Genomic DNA, 13,916 nt, shown 5'->3' on the forward strand with positions numbered 1-13,916 from the left:
CTGCGTGGAGTAGAACTTGTGTTTTCTGGAGTATTCCACGTCAACTCGGGGATGACATAACCACACACTCCAGACCAGTGATAAGCACTGCTACCAATATCAAATAGTCCCAACTATGGGACAATAGATTGATGAATAGAAAGAGGGAGAAAGCCCAAAGAGCAGGCATCCCAAATGGCACTCTATTCCCTACATAGTGCACTACTTTTGACCAGATTCCTATGGGTCCTGGTCAAAAGTAGTGCACTATATGGGGAATAAGGTTCCATTAGGGACACAAACTGTGTCAGAATGGACCAACTCAGCATTTCTCACACTGAGGCTCCTCAGGCATGCATCTCTTTACAAAGAGGAATTCACTCAAAACAGCTTTCCTTCCCTTTTCAGGCTGTTTCTTTTCAACACTGATGCATTCACTTTGTTCATTCTACTGTTTTCAACCAAGACCCCTAAGGTACAGAGCTGGCTTGGGCATGTGGAAACCAATGTGTCATGAAGCTAGATTTGTATCTGTCAGGTGGTCCAAAATATCATGAGGATATCATATATGTGTGTATGTTTGTGTGTGTTACTTACTGGTAGAATTGCCTTGCATCTGAATGATGCATTTTGACTCCTTGCTTGTCTCTCTCGAGTTAAAGGGACGAACTCGGACAGCGACTTTCACAGACGCCCCAGACATTGCAGCAGTTTAGGACTTTCACCCAGTACCCAGTAGTATGATTCCAAAAATTACTCTCCTGAAGAAAGAAAAACTATTACTTTACTTTTGAATTACATTCAAATTCAATGCATGTTGTCATAAGTAATAAAGGGATGATTTGTTAGATTCGATACTAGGGGTAAAATATATGATAAGGCCACAATGTTGACAAAGCTGTTAAATAGCATCACTTGTAAATATAATACAAAGCAACTGGAGAAACGGCAACAGAATGTCTCAAGTGGATGTCACTCGTCAATAAAATCTGAAATGTTATGCATTTCTCTCAGATTACAAGTATAGGGCACTAAAGGGTCAAATAACAAAACCTAATTCCCGTTATCTCAGTTTGTAGGCCAAATGCTCAGACTAGTTTAGAGGAGCCTACAATATGGCCGACTCATCGCATAGAGGCTACATTATACCGGTATGCTACATAAATACATGTCTGAATAAAGACAGTAGGCTGTCTATTAGGTATAGCTATTCGTCTACATACTGACTATTTCATTATGATTGTTAGTTTGTACAATCTCTAGAAAAGGACCTAGCATCGACAAGCAGAAATCTGATGTTTTCACCATGTCCTTGCAGTCAGCCATTTACTAGCCAAGGCATACGCCCATGCAATTCTATCTACCATATTTGGTATATGCAAACGTACAGAGACATGGCTACACATTGAAGAATGTTTAGAAAAAAATATTTTCGAAATTTGGAAAGGGCTTGTGGAAAACATTAGCAATTGTTGCAAAGCATTTGGCAACATATACCAAATGTTTGTAAGATTAAGTGAAACAATGTAGGCCCATTACTAAAACCAGCTGATATCGTACTGACGAAATCAAGCCTAGGTTTCTTCCTAGGTTCCTGCCTTTCTAGGGAGTTTTTCCTAGCCAGGGTGCTTCTACATCTGCATTGCTTTCTATTTTGGGTTTTAGGATGGGTTTCTGTAAAAGCACTGTGACATCTGCGGATATAAAAATGGCGTTATAAAGACATTTGATTTGAATGGCCTTATGTCGCCGTTCGTGAAAATGACTTCACGCGCAGGATATTCGATTTGGGATCATTTGTAACAATACCATCGTAGGTAGTCTATTTGATATCAAATCAGAACACACTCTTGAAAACGTTTGCGATCAGAATACAACAGATTACTGAATTCATTTTAAGGAAAAGCAACAACAAAAAGTCGCTCGCTCTACAGTAAAAACGGAATGAAATTAAACAGGTAATGTTTAGGCAACTTACTTTTGAAGATCGAAACGAAGACTAGAACACCATAGAAAAGTAGCGAAAACAAATAAGCGTTAAAATTAAGTATAATATTGTTCATCAGAGTATGCTCGCAAAAAAATGGTCAAGCCCACTTTTATGAATAACACCCATTATAGCAGTGTTTAAGTCTCCACCAGACAGGCTTCCACTGCATTCGTTGCTTCCTTGATGAGGTTATTTTCCAGTTCAGATGAAAAGCGGTCGTATATCTGCACACAAGCAAAAAAAAGAACAGATAGAGTACCTTGATTTACTGAAAAGATTACGTCAACTCCCTTTCGACTAGACTGATTGTCAGTTTGATAAGCCAATGAAATCAGACTAATGCATGTGCAATGCGTTGGGGAGCCAATAGAACTCCAGGAAATACGATGGGGCTGTTGCATTTGCCCGTGACGCCATACTGCAGGGTTTCTTACCGCTCCCCGTACCGCTGTCACCGCACTACGAAGGTCTAGACAGGGACCAAAGTGTATAGGCGCCCCCTAACAGGAAAAAGTGTAATTACACGGTATTACACAGTAATTCATAGAAATCTTCACATAGATAGACATTGCCCTACAGACTTAAGCATCTCATGACTTTTCTAATGATTTCACTATAAATCAATTGCATGCGTCTTGGCCCTATTTGGTTCTAACAGTCCACAGACATAGGAACTGTCTCCAACCACAGATATGAATGATTATTGCCCCTGATCAAGAGTGTGATCCTTGAAAAAAAACATGTCACTGAAACAACACTAATAGCTTTAGTAGTATAGTAGTGAGACAGGCAAACCATTTCGTTGCAGCTTTTTAGCCTGGAAAGTAAGGCTCCCAACACCTTCAATACCTGAACGACTGACTATAACTTCAATAAATAAATGTTTATTGTACAATTGCATAGTATTTATGTATAATTGCTGGACAACTCCTGTACCCTTTAATGCTAGCTAATTACCGGTAGTAATAATCAAGGTGTTTACATACCCTGCCTTCCTACTTATATTTGACAACCAGGCGCGTGGGAAGTGTGCGTGAACATTGTTTATCAATGGTTTGATTTCAAACTAATGGTAACTTTCATTCAAAGGAATAAAGCAGTATTTAAGGATGATTGTGCTCAAACTTCTTTGAAAGTAGAGGAAGAGTTTAATACCTTTGCACCTATTTGCATTGACATGCTTCTTTTTTAATTTGTTCCAATTGGAAAACAATTACATTACAGTTACACATATGAATTCAATAGATCTATATTATCCAAATGTAATTTTATGAAGGTCCATTTTTATAGATTCATCAATAAACAACCCATTTTGCTTAATATAATTAAATAACCCATCCCAGTTGAAAAAGTAATTTCAACAATAGCTGTAAACCTGTGTGCATCATCATTTATTTCAATTCAAAGTCCTCGATTCCAAAACAGGTATGTGGGTAAAATAAACAAATTCCTGTACAGTTAAAGGAAAAATCCACTCAAACTATATTGGCATTTTGTTCCATTAGTCAATTGTTGATACGGTCCCAAAATGTTTAGCATATCAGCAGTCAAGTTAAGATATTGGACTATCAAGAAGCAAAGTGTCACTTGCCACGTCATGTTGATGCATTTTGCTGAGTAGAGTTTTCCTTTAAGGGCTCAGACGCACAAATAGCATTTGCTGGCCAAGAGCACTTGGCACCTCAACCTAATTTGCGAACTGATTTTACATATAGAAAAACATTGAGATCAACATTTGGTGAGACATGTGCGAGCCTTAATTTACAGTTAGCCACTCCCAATTCACTTCCTACCCCTTCCCCTTGGCCCTGACCCTTCGATGTTTGCAGATCCATAAAGTAAAAGTAATATACACTACACAGTTTATACCTTTCCAGATCTGCAAACTTCGAAGGGTTAGGGCTAAGGAGGAGGGACGGAGCGAATTGGGTCTGGGCATTTAAGTCAGCAACCTGGGTAAGGATTAAGAAACAGTGGGCTTTGAGAGACCTCTTGAGGTGGGAGATGTGTTCCTATAACCTGCTGTTTTTCCAATGGTGTTCATGCTACAAAGATGCTTTACATTGTCTTGTAACCGTTCTGCTCCATCGTAAGAGGGTTTGCCATGAGGCGCTTGGGAGGTTTTGAACTACAGGCCATGCAAACAAAACTTTATTCACTCGTATGTCATCAACAGGGAGACAACCAAACTAACCAACCATACATAATTTAAACTAATGCTTCACTTACCACTTTCATCAAATTAAGCCCACAATTAGTTTTCGTTTGTCTACTAGACAATCTAGCACGTTCATTTCAAGCTATTTTTAAATATGTATTCTCATTTCCCAAGCCTCGTCAGCAAACGGCACAAGATGTGTGCATGTTGTACTGTAAACTGTATGGTTATGATAAACAATAGTGAATTAGTTCAGCCACTTTCTTTTCAATGTCTTGTTTAAAGTTACCATCAAGACAACCAAAATGTATCCCAATCCTAAATGTATCATCTGCCCCTTCATAAAGCTGAAATGTAATAATTCAGCTAACAAAGTGTACATAAAGTCACAAAACCGAGGGAAAATAAACAATAAATGAAGAAATGCATTCTGCTGCTAAGACCTGTAGGCTGTGACAACTGCTTATCCTTGCAGTGTTACGTATATATGTAGATATATACACAAAGTCATGAGCAAAAACCTTTTAAAAGTCTTAACTTTATTATGTTTCATTTTAGAGCTAAGGGCCTTCAGATGATGACCCGAGAAAATAAGGATAAAGGGAAGAAAAATAAAATCAGGTTTCATTTATTTCTTGCGTTTTCCCCCCGTTCTTGATGGTATTTACTTCAGGCATGGTGAATTAATGGTGGTAACATCCCTTACTGACGGCAGGGSGGGGGGGGGGGGGGGAGTTGAAGTTGGGCTGTCATTAGAGGAAACGTCCCTGGCCTTGCTTCTCTCTCATCCATGCCTGGATCCTCTCCTTCAGTTCAGGGACTGTGAATAAAGACAATGACAGAGCAGAACGTGAGCACAAACCCATGGGGACCCATATAGTTAATAAAGTGTGCTAGTAGGACATGTTGCCTAAAAGAAAGACTTCAATTCCAACTGTCGAGTGCTGGTCCACTTTATTAATTCATTAATGTTTTTAAGCATGTTTTTTTTTTTTTAATGCATCCAATCCAAAACACATGCACATTTTGTGATGTTTTTATTTGTTTTGGCCTTTCAGCAGTTTTTTTTCACTCAAGGCAAGCCAAAGTTCGGAATCGGAAGTCCCCCTTTCGTCTGTGATTGGTCAACAGTAGGGATTCTTCAATGAAGTGTCTGTTGTCATTCAACGAAAGAAGACCAGTTTTCTTGCACATTTTTCACTTGAGAAATTTTGCACCAAACATTCTCCTCTGCAAAAAACATCAACTTATGACAATTTATTGAGATATCTTAAATTCATTATTTTGAGGAAGTGTTTTCTGGCTACGGTGTTACATGATGAACAAACAGTACTACTACTGTATTCTCGTTTTTCAATCTAAGGGATTTTAAGGGTGTATGCGAGCACACTTGTTCGGTTCGCCAAGCCTTTAGAAGTCTCAATTTTCAGTAAGTAACATTTGTTTCGGGTGGGTACTTCCTTATCCTCACATTTCAAACTAACATCTTGAACTGCAGGGAGTTGCAATTTAAGTGGATATGACTTTGATACCGGTGTGTGTGTACACATACGTGACTCCAGCATGCTTTCGTTGAGCGGCTGTCTGTTGAAGGGGTCAGTGGGGGAGTTGAGAAGGTGGCGGAGGATGATGGCTCGGTCCATGATGTTCCCAGAGGGCAATATCACAGGGTCTGTCATTAGGGTGTCCATCAGAGGGTCTGTGGAAACAAACACACAAATGTAATTTGTATCTTCAATTATGTATTTATTTGCCTTCGTTGCAGCCCTCCCATTTATGCAACATTCGTTTTTGTTGATTAAATGTGATATGCAAAAACAAAAATACAGAAATTTGCCTTGAGCTGTGTAAAAGTATTCCTACCAGGATGTGAGAGAACAATGTTGTGTCGCGTTTGAATGAGGTGTTGAAAAATACAAAAAAAGGTAAAAGTATAATAATGGAATTCATCAGAAATCGACATACTTTCCTCTCTTCATACAGTGTTTTTACGCACTCTGCAAGTACACTGCTCCAAAAAATAAAGGGAACACTTAAACAACACAATGTAACTCCAAGTCAATCACACTTCTGTGAAATCAAACTGTCCACTTAGGAAGCAACACTGATTGACAATAAATTTCACATGCTGTTGTGCAAATGGAATAGACAACAGGTGGAAATTATAGGCAATTAGCAAGACACCCCCAATAAAGGAGTGGTTCTGCAGGTGGTGACCACAGACCACTTCTCAGTTCCTATGCTTCCTGCTGATGTTTTGGTCACTTTTGAATGCTGGCGGTGCTTTCACTCTAGTCGTAGCATGAGACGGAGTCTACAACCCACACAGTGGCTCAGGTAGTGCAGCACATCCAGGATGGCACATCAATGCGAGCTGTGCCAAGAAGGTTTGCTGTGTCTGTCAGCGTAGTGTCCAGAGCATGGAGGCGCTACCAGGAGACAGGCCAGTACATCAGGAGACGTGGAGGAGGCCGTAGGAGGGCAACAATCCAGCAGCGGGACCGCTACCTCCGCCTTTGTGCAAGGAGGAGCAGGAGGAGCACTGCCAGAGCCCTGCAAAATGACCTCCAGCAGGCCACAAATGTGCATGTGTCTGCTCAAACGGTCAGAAACAGACTCCGTGAGGGTGGTATGAGGGCCCGACGTCCACAGGTGGGGGTTGTGCTTACAGCCCAACACCGTGCAGGACGTTTGGCATTTGCCAGAGAACACTAAGATTGGCAAATTCGCCACTGGCGCCCTGTGCTCTTCACAGATGAAAGCAGGTTCACACTGAGCACATGTGACAGACGTGACAGAGTCTGGAGACGCCGTGGAGAACGTTCTGCTGCCTGCAACATCCTCCAGCATGACCGGTTTGGCGGTGGGTCAGTCATGGTGTGGGGTGGCATTTCTTTGGGGGGCCGCACAGCCCTCCATGTGCTCGCCAGAGGTAGCCTGACTGCCATTAGGTACCGAGATGAGATCCTCAGACCCCTTGTGAGACCATATGCTGGTGCGGTTGGCCCTGGGTTCCTCCTAATGCAAGACAATGCTAGACCTCATGTGGCTGGAGTGTGTCAGCAGTTCCTGCAAGAGGAAGGCATTGATGCTATGGACTAGCCCGCCCGTTCCCAGACCTGAATCCAATTGAGCACATCTGGGACATCATGTCTCGCTCCATCCACCAACGCCACGTTGCACCACAGACTGTACGGAGTTAGCGGATGCTTTAGTCCAGGTCTGGGAGGAGATCCCTCAGGAGACCATCCGCCACCTCATCAGGAGCATGCCCAGGCGTTGTAGGGAGGTCATACAGGCACGTGGAGGCCACACACACTACTGAGCCTCATTTTGACTTGTTTTAAGGATATTACATCAAAGTTGGATCAGCCTGTAGTGTGGTTTTCCACTTTAATTTGAGTGTGACTCCAAATCCAGACCTCCATGGGTTGATAAATTTGATTTCCATTGATAAGTTGTGTGATTTTGTTGTCAGCACATTCAACTATGTAAAGAAAAAAGTATTTAATAAGAATATTTCATTCATTCAGATCTGGGATGTGTTATTTTAGTGTTCCCTTTATTTTTTTGAGCAATGCATGTATCTGTATTCTCAAATCAAAGCATAGACATRTCAGAAACACATGCAAGGAATTCATTAAGACAATTAAATTAGCTTAAAATTAAACGCTAGGTCCTATCTGATTCAGAAGGGTTGGGTTAAATGKGTAAGACACATTTCAGTTGAATGCAATCAGTTGTACAACTGACTAGGCATCCCCCATTCCCTTATATTGAAATCTTGAGTTTGCTGTCTGAGGGTTTCATACATGTTACACACTTAAAAATAAAACTTGAGGGTTTTCTTTAACCCGGGATAGTTAGTTGACACTTCAGATCCACAGAAGACGCAATCTCAATTGCACTCCACACTGCCCTGTCCCACCTGGACAAAATTAACACCTAAGTGAGAACGCTGTTCATTGACTACAGCTCAGCATTCAACACCATAGTGCCCTCAAAGCTTATCACTAAGCTAAGGACCATGGTCCTAAACACCCCCCTCTGCAACTAGATCTTGGACTTCCTGACGGGCCGCCCCCAGGTGGTAAGGGTCGGCAACAACACATCTGCCACGCTGATCCTCAACACGGGGGCCCCTCAGCGGTGTGTGCTTAGTTCCCTCCTGTACTCCATGTTCACCCACGAAAGTTTGCCGACGACAACTGCGGTAAGCCTGATCTCCAACAGATACTCAAAAAGTTCTACAGCTGCACCGTTGAGAGCATCCTGACTGGTATGGCAACTGTTCGGCATCCGACCGCTATGTGCTACAGAGGGTAATGCGTCCGGCCCAGTACATCACTGGGGCCAAGCTTTTGGCTCTCCAGGACCTCTATACCAGGTGATGTCAGAGGAAGGCCCTAAAAATTGTCAGACTCCAGTCACCCTAGTCAGACTGTTCTCTCTGCTACCGCATTGCAAGATGTACTGGAGTGCTACCCAGAGTACTTGCATTGACCCCCCCCCCTTTTTTATGTTGTTGCTACTACTCGCTGTTAATTATCTATGCAGTCACTTTACCCCTACCTACATGTACATATTACCTCAATTACCTTGACTAACCTGTACCCCCGCACATTGACTCAGTACCCCCTGTATATAGCCTCGTTATTGTGTTACTGTTTATTTAGTTAATATTTTCTTAACTCTCATTGTTCTTAAAACTGCATTGTTGGTTAAGGGCTTGTAAGCAAGTATTTTGCATTAAGGTCTACAACTGTTGTATTTGGCTCATGTGACAAATAAAACTTGATTTGGGTTTGAGTCACACAAAAGGAAGTATGCAGCCTGCATTCCCCTCCCAGAGTATATTAAATGAGTGGTTATTTGATAGCCCAATCTAAGTGGTCTTTGCGTAAAATGTCGATAGAGGGTCTTCCCATTACTTTTATGTCCCAATCAAACTGACTTGGGGTCAGCTCTTTTGATCCAAGTCCTGAAAAAAGTGATGAAAATAATCTGTTTAGAACTTTGCAGATAGAAATGTATTGTACAGAACAGACACTGTGCTCTACTATGTGCAGGCAGGGCACATAGAGAACTGTGCCCTGCCTGCACAATTGAAGTCTTACTGGGACGTTGCATCCAAATGAACATACCGCTGCTGTCAGGGGCAATTAGTAACAACACAAGAAATACAGATTTCAAACACTAGAAAGTGAAGTTTGAACATTGCAAAGTTTGAATACTTGCCTTTAAACTCGTCAGGTGCGTCACTGTAGTCCATTTCGGACTGAGAGTTCCTTGCGACTATCTCCTCCACCTTCTCCGATAGTAGCTTGAATTTTTCAATGGCGATGGTAGACTTGATGCCGGCTTTCGTCATCTTGGAAATAACTTCCTCAAAGAGTTCTTGACTGTACGACCGCTGGAAAGGGGAGAGAAAAAACACCATGTAAGCCTGGGTGTATATATTACCACACACCACAGCAAAACGTTTTGCAACGGAAAAACAAAAACAAATGTTTCTTATTGGACAAATTCAGGAAGATCCAACCCAGTTTTGTACCGTATGCTTCTAATTGGTTCCTATTGAATAGAATTACCTTTTGAAGGAATAATCCCTGAGAGGCTTTGGGATGCAAGTGTGTCATTCTACCAAATGATTACAAAATAGCAGATGTGCATGGAGATGGCAGCCTCCATGTACTTAACACAACTTCCTTGTTTGCTTAGTCCGCCTTATTGTACATTACTCTGTTACCTTTTTTTGTAACGTCATTAGCACACTATATATGAACCCAAATTGAAAAACCTCAAAAGTATATTGCTCTCTCCACCACCCTCCCTCCCCATCACCCATTTTGCCAGCAGCTCTGCTATTTATGACTTCAAGCCTAACAACTCCCGAGATTAGGCTGGTGTAACCGATGTGAAATGGCTAGCTAGTTAGCGGGGTGCGCGCTAATAGCGTTTCAAACGTCACTCGCTCTGAGACTTGGAGTAGTTGTTCCCCTTGCTCTGCATGGGTAACGCTGCTTCGAGGGTGGCTGTTGTCGATATGTTCCTGGTTCGAGCCCAGGTAGCGGCGAGGAGAGGGATGGAAGCTATACTGTTACACTGGCAATACTAAAGTGCCTATAAGAACATCCAATAGTCAAAGGTATATGAAATACAAATCGTATAGAGAGAAATAGTCCTATAATAACTACAACCTAAAACTTCTTAACTGGGAATATTGAATACTCATGTTAAAAGGAACCACCAGCTTTCATATGTTCTCATGTTCTGAGCAAGGAACTTAAACGTTAGCTTTCTTACATGGCACATATTGCACTTTTACTTTCTTCTCCAACAATTTGTTTTTACATTTACATTTAAGTAATTTAGCAGACGCTCTTATCCAGAGCGACTTACAAATTGGAAAGTTCATACATATTCATCCTGGTCCCCCCGTGGGGAATGAACCCACAACCCTGGCGTTGCAAGCGCCATGCTCTACCAACAGAGCCACACGGGACCGTGTTTTTAGATTATTTAAACCAAATTGAACATGTTTCATTATTTATTTGAGGCTAAATTGATTTTATTGATGTATTATATTAAGTTAAAATAAGTGTTCATTCAGTATTGTTGTAATTGTCATTATTACAAATAAATAAAATCGGCCGATTAATCGGTATCGGCTTTTTTTGGTCCTCCAATAATCGGTATCAGCGTTGAAAAATCATAATCGGTCGACCTCTACTCTCCACCACCCACCGGTGCGTTAAACCATGTTGTGCACTGTTGTTTAAAAACTCAGTGGACAGTGCTAAAACAATGACATCATATCAGAATTCCTCCATCGTTATTACCCTTCACCATTGAGATGGTCAGCATGGTCTGTACTGAGAGCACAGTCGCTGGCAGTACACATTCTCTCCCCAGGATTTGTATTGTAGCAAATTGTAACTACTACAATATGCCTTGAATTTTGTAATCAAATAAGTATTTTACCCAAACCTGGTATTATGACATACCTTATGTCATGTGTAACCATATAAATAGAATTACTAGAACTGCTTTTACTTCCTGCTTCACTGCTATGGGTACACTTAATATAGCTGGGCCACCTATTGCAAAACGTGATTGGAATGGGAATGATTAGATGAGAAATGTATTTGTCATGAATGGTCAAAACATTTTAATAATTTAAAATAATCTTCCTGGTAATACTGTACACATCAGTGAAATTATACAGTATAGAAAACACATACAGTAGAGCATACAAAAATGTATTGTGGCCTACTACTACACATACCTGGGTTCAATTACTTAATCTTTTCAAATACTTTGACGGTTTGCTTAAGCCTGCCTGGAGTGCCAGATGGGTGAGGTTAGCAGTGTGGGGACTTTTCTATTGGTTTATTAAACAAGGCAAGCGACAACAGGCACAGATAAAGTATTTGAATCAATTTCCCAAATGTTTGAAAGCCAGGTGTGCTACTACTACAGTTTACCTGGTCGTCAGCGATGGCCTTGGCAAAGCGGGCACAGTCAAGTTGCAGGTAAATGTCAGTAAGCTGGTCCAGGAGCTTTTTGGGCTCAAAACCATACTTCTCTGGGTTCTCCACCTTCAGGTCCCGGCACTTCGGCCCGCAAAGCTGCTGGAGGTTAAAGTTCAGCATGGCCGCCAGACGAGGCCCCAGCTCCTGGAATGCACAGAGCAGGGAGTTAGGTCACCAGGAAAAATATTGTCTGCATCCATGAATAGGAGTGGTTTATGGTTACTGTTGAAGTAGGCTTTATACAGTAATATGTATCACTTTGCCATCCCCCCCATAATGCTGCACAGTAATGTTCTATTGTTGCCAGAAAAAGGGAATGATGGTCACCACTTAGTAAACAAAACACTTAGATTTTGTTTTTGTGATGCTTACTTTTCCCAACATGGCACTCTTGAAGAAAATGGATGAAGGCAGATACCAAGCACAAACGAGTTGGTTTGTTTTCATGTTTTTAAATATTTCTCTCGAAATGCCAAAGCTTTTTAAAATTAAGAATCATTTTCAACTCAACAAGTGCCTTGATGTAAAAATAAGCACACAATACATTTTTCAGTTTACTAAGTGGTTACCATCATTCCCGTTTTTCTGCCAGTCAGACTACCTTTTTCAAAGAGCACCTCCACGGCCTTCGTTTTTTACCCATTTGAGCACACCAGCAAAAAAAATAATTGTCAATGTTCTATTTGGCTGCTGTGTGGGGGCTGTTGACAACCAGTAAAAGTCATTCTAACCGTATATTTGTCAAATACAACATTTGCAAACTATGTTTTTGCGCCAATGTATCCCTTTATAGACTGGAAAGTATGAGTAAAATATGTTTGATTCCTGGTCAGAGTGGTACTTACGGGCCGYAGGAAGGGCTTCTGGACCTGCTTGGTAAGGATGTGGAACATGTCAACCGTCTCTGTGGCCAGTGCCAGGTAGGAGCGTGACACCCGCTCGTCCTGGGTCAGCTGGGACTGGCGGCTCTGCTGCTGCTCCTGAGGGAGAAAGAGTCATAAGGAATTATAAAGGCGCTTTGTAACACGTTAATAAGCGCTTCGTAATGCGTTCATGTTTTCCCCCCAGTAATTCCGTACTGACCCTGGGAAGCTGATCCCACTGCTCCTTGTTCTTCATCTCCTCCTGGACCTCATGGATGCGCTTTAGGGACTCCAGGCTCTCGTCCAGCAGGAAGGTGGTGTCGTTGATCAACATGTTGATGTAGCGCACAAACTGCTTGCCAGAGCTACAGGGGAATAAACAGATGGATTCACTAACTAGGAGGCCTTCGGCTGCCAGTCGAAGTCACACAAACTGAGTCGGAGTACATTTTACATGTAGAATTCAGCATGACCGGACAGTGGGCACCTTTTAGACCAGGCTATCACCATAGTATTTATCTGATGACAATACCTATTAAGTTTTGATTCTAGCCCACTTACTTGAACTCCTCCAGGAATGTGCCGTGGTGGCCCATGTTCTGCCAGAGACTCTTGAAGATGGTGCTGATGTGGTAGCGGATGGTGAACTTATCGTAGAACTCACTGGTGGCACCGGTGTGCTCCACATCTGTGGGAAGGAAGGCACACAAGAGTCAGTTGCATGTGAGAATCAGTGCACTTGACTCCACTCTAATAGCTTTTGCACACTACTGAGTGGAGCCAAGCCGAACTGTGATGGTGTGTTACACATCCACTATAGTTAATGGAACCATGCTGGAAAGAAGAAAATATCCAAGCCAGCACAATAAAAAGTTTATGTTCATGCAAAAGTGTTAAAATTGTGCAATGTGTCTAGTTCTGCCCCTCCCGAAATGCTGCACCAAGTAGTCACACCTGTGTAGAACTTCATGAGGGCCGGGACCAACTGTTTGACGGACAGGGGGTGGTTCTCCATCATCTCGGAAAAGCGCTGGGTGCGCAGCTGCACCGCCGGGTTGGTGACAAAAAGCACTTCCACCAGCTTGGCGATCAGGTAGGGGTTCCGGATGTAGTTCTGACTGCAGATGAACACCACCAGAAAAGTGACAATGTCCTGGACACAGGGCTCATACAGGACCTGAGGGGAATACCTGGCGGGGAATAGAAAGGGGACGCTAACCGTCAGTCAAAAGCCATTTTCACAGAAGATACCTTTTCAAAAAATACATGTAATTTTATATGACCCCCATTCAAACAGCCCCATATTTTTTAAGTTTGGGGRCACTTAGAAATGTCATTGGTTTTGAAAGAAAAGCACATTGTGTCCATTAAAATAACATCAAATTGAACAG

The 13,916-nt window shown here is 42.0% G+C and overlaps 2 protein-coding genes across 13 annotated transcripts in view; both read right to left on the reverse strand.

Annotated features, from left to right (window-relative positions):
- The window catches only part of kif1b (kinesin family member 1B), a 115,838-nt gene extending 113,571 nt beyond the window's left edge, over window positions 1-2,267 (reverse strand). For 8 of the 10 annotated variants that reach the window (XM_023991161.2, XM_023991157.2, XM_023991160.2 and 5 more), the window contains exons 1-2: window positions 1,958-2,265; window positions 577-740 (exon numbers count right to left, since the gene is read on the reverse strand). In XM_023991161.2, the coding sequence (XP_023846929.1) occupies window positions 577-682 (106 nt within the window). In that variant the 5' untranslated portion in view covers window positions 683-740; window positions 1,958-2,265. Of the gene's footprint in view, window positions 1-576; window positions 741-1,957 lie in introns of all 10 variants that reach the window. The other 2 variants (XM_023991164.2, XM_023991166.2) reach the window with 2 other exon arrangements.
- Window positions 2,268-3,344: 1,077 nt separating this feature from the next.
- Window positions 3,345-13,916, reverse strand: part of ube4b (ubiquitination factor E4B, UFD2 homolog (S. cerevisiae)) — a 46,829-nt gene continuing 36,257 nt past the window's right edge. For all 3 annotated transcript variants that reach the window (XM_070444475.1, XM_023991167.2, XM_023991168.2), the window contains 8 exons: window positions 13,480-13,715; window positions 13,087-13,213; window positions 12,746-12,890; window positions 12,508-12,642; window positions 11,615-11,806; window positions 9,366-9,540; window positions 5,680-5,826; window positions 3,345-4,947 (listed from right to left, as the gene is read on the reverse strand). In XM_070444475.1, coding sequence (XP_070300576.1) covers window positions 4,880-4,947; window positions 5,680-5,826; window positions 9,366-9,540; window positions 11,615-11,806; window positions 12,508-12,642; window positions 12,746-12,890; window positions 13,087-13,213; window positions 13,480-13,715 — 1,225 coding nt within the window. In that variant the 3' untranslated portion in view covers window positions 3,345-4,879. The remainder of the gene's footprint in view (window positions 4,948-5,679; window positions 5,827-9,365; window positions 9,541-11,614; window positions 11,807-12,507; window positions 12,643-12,745; window positions 12,891-13,086; window positions 13,214-13,479; window positions 13,716-13,916) is intronic.

The sequence above is a fragment of the Salvelinus sp. IW2-2015 genome, linkage group LG7 (assembly GCF_002910315.2).
Source record: "Salvelinus sp. IW2-2015 linkage group LG7, ASM291031v2, whole genome shotgun sequence".
Lineage (NCBI taxonomy): Eukaryota > Metazoa > Chordata > Actinopteri > Salmoniformes > Salmonidae > Salvelinus > Salvelinus sp. IW2-2015.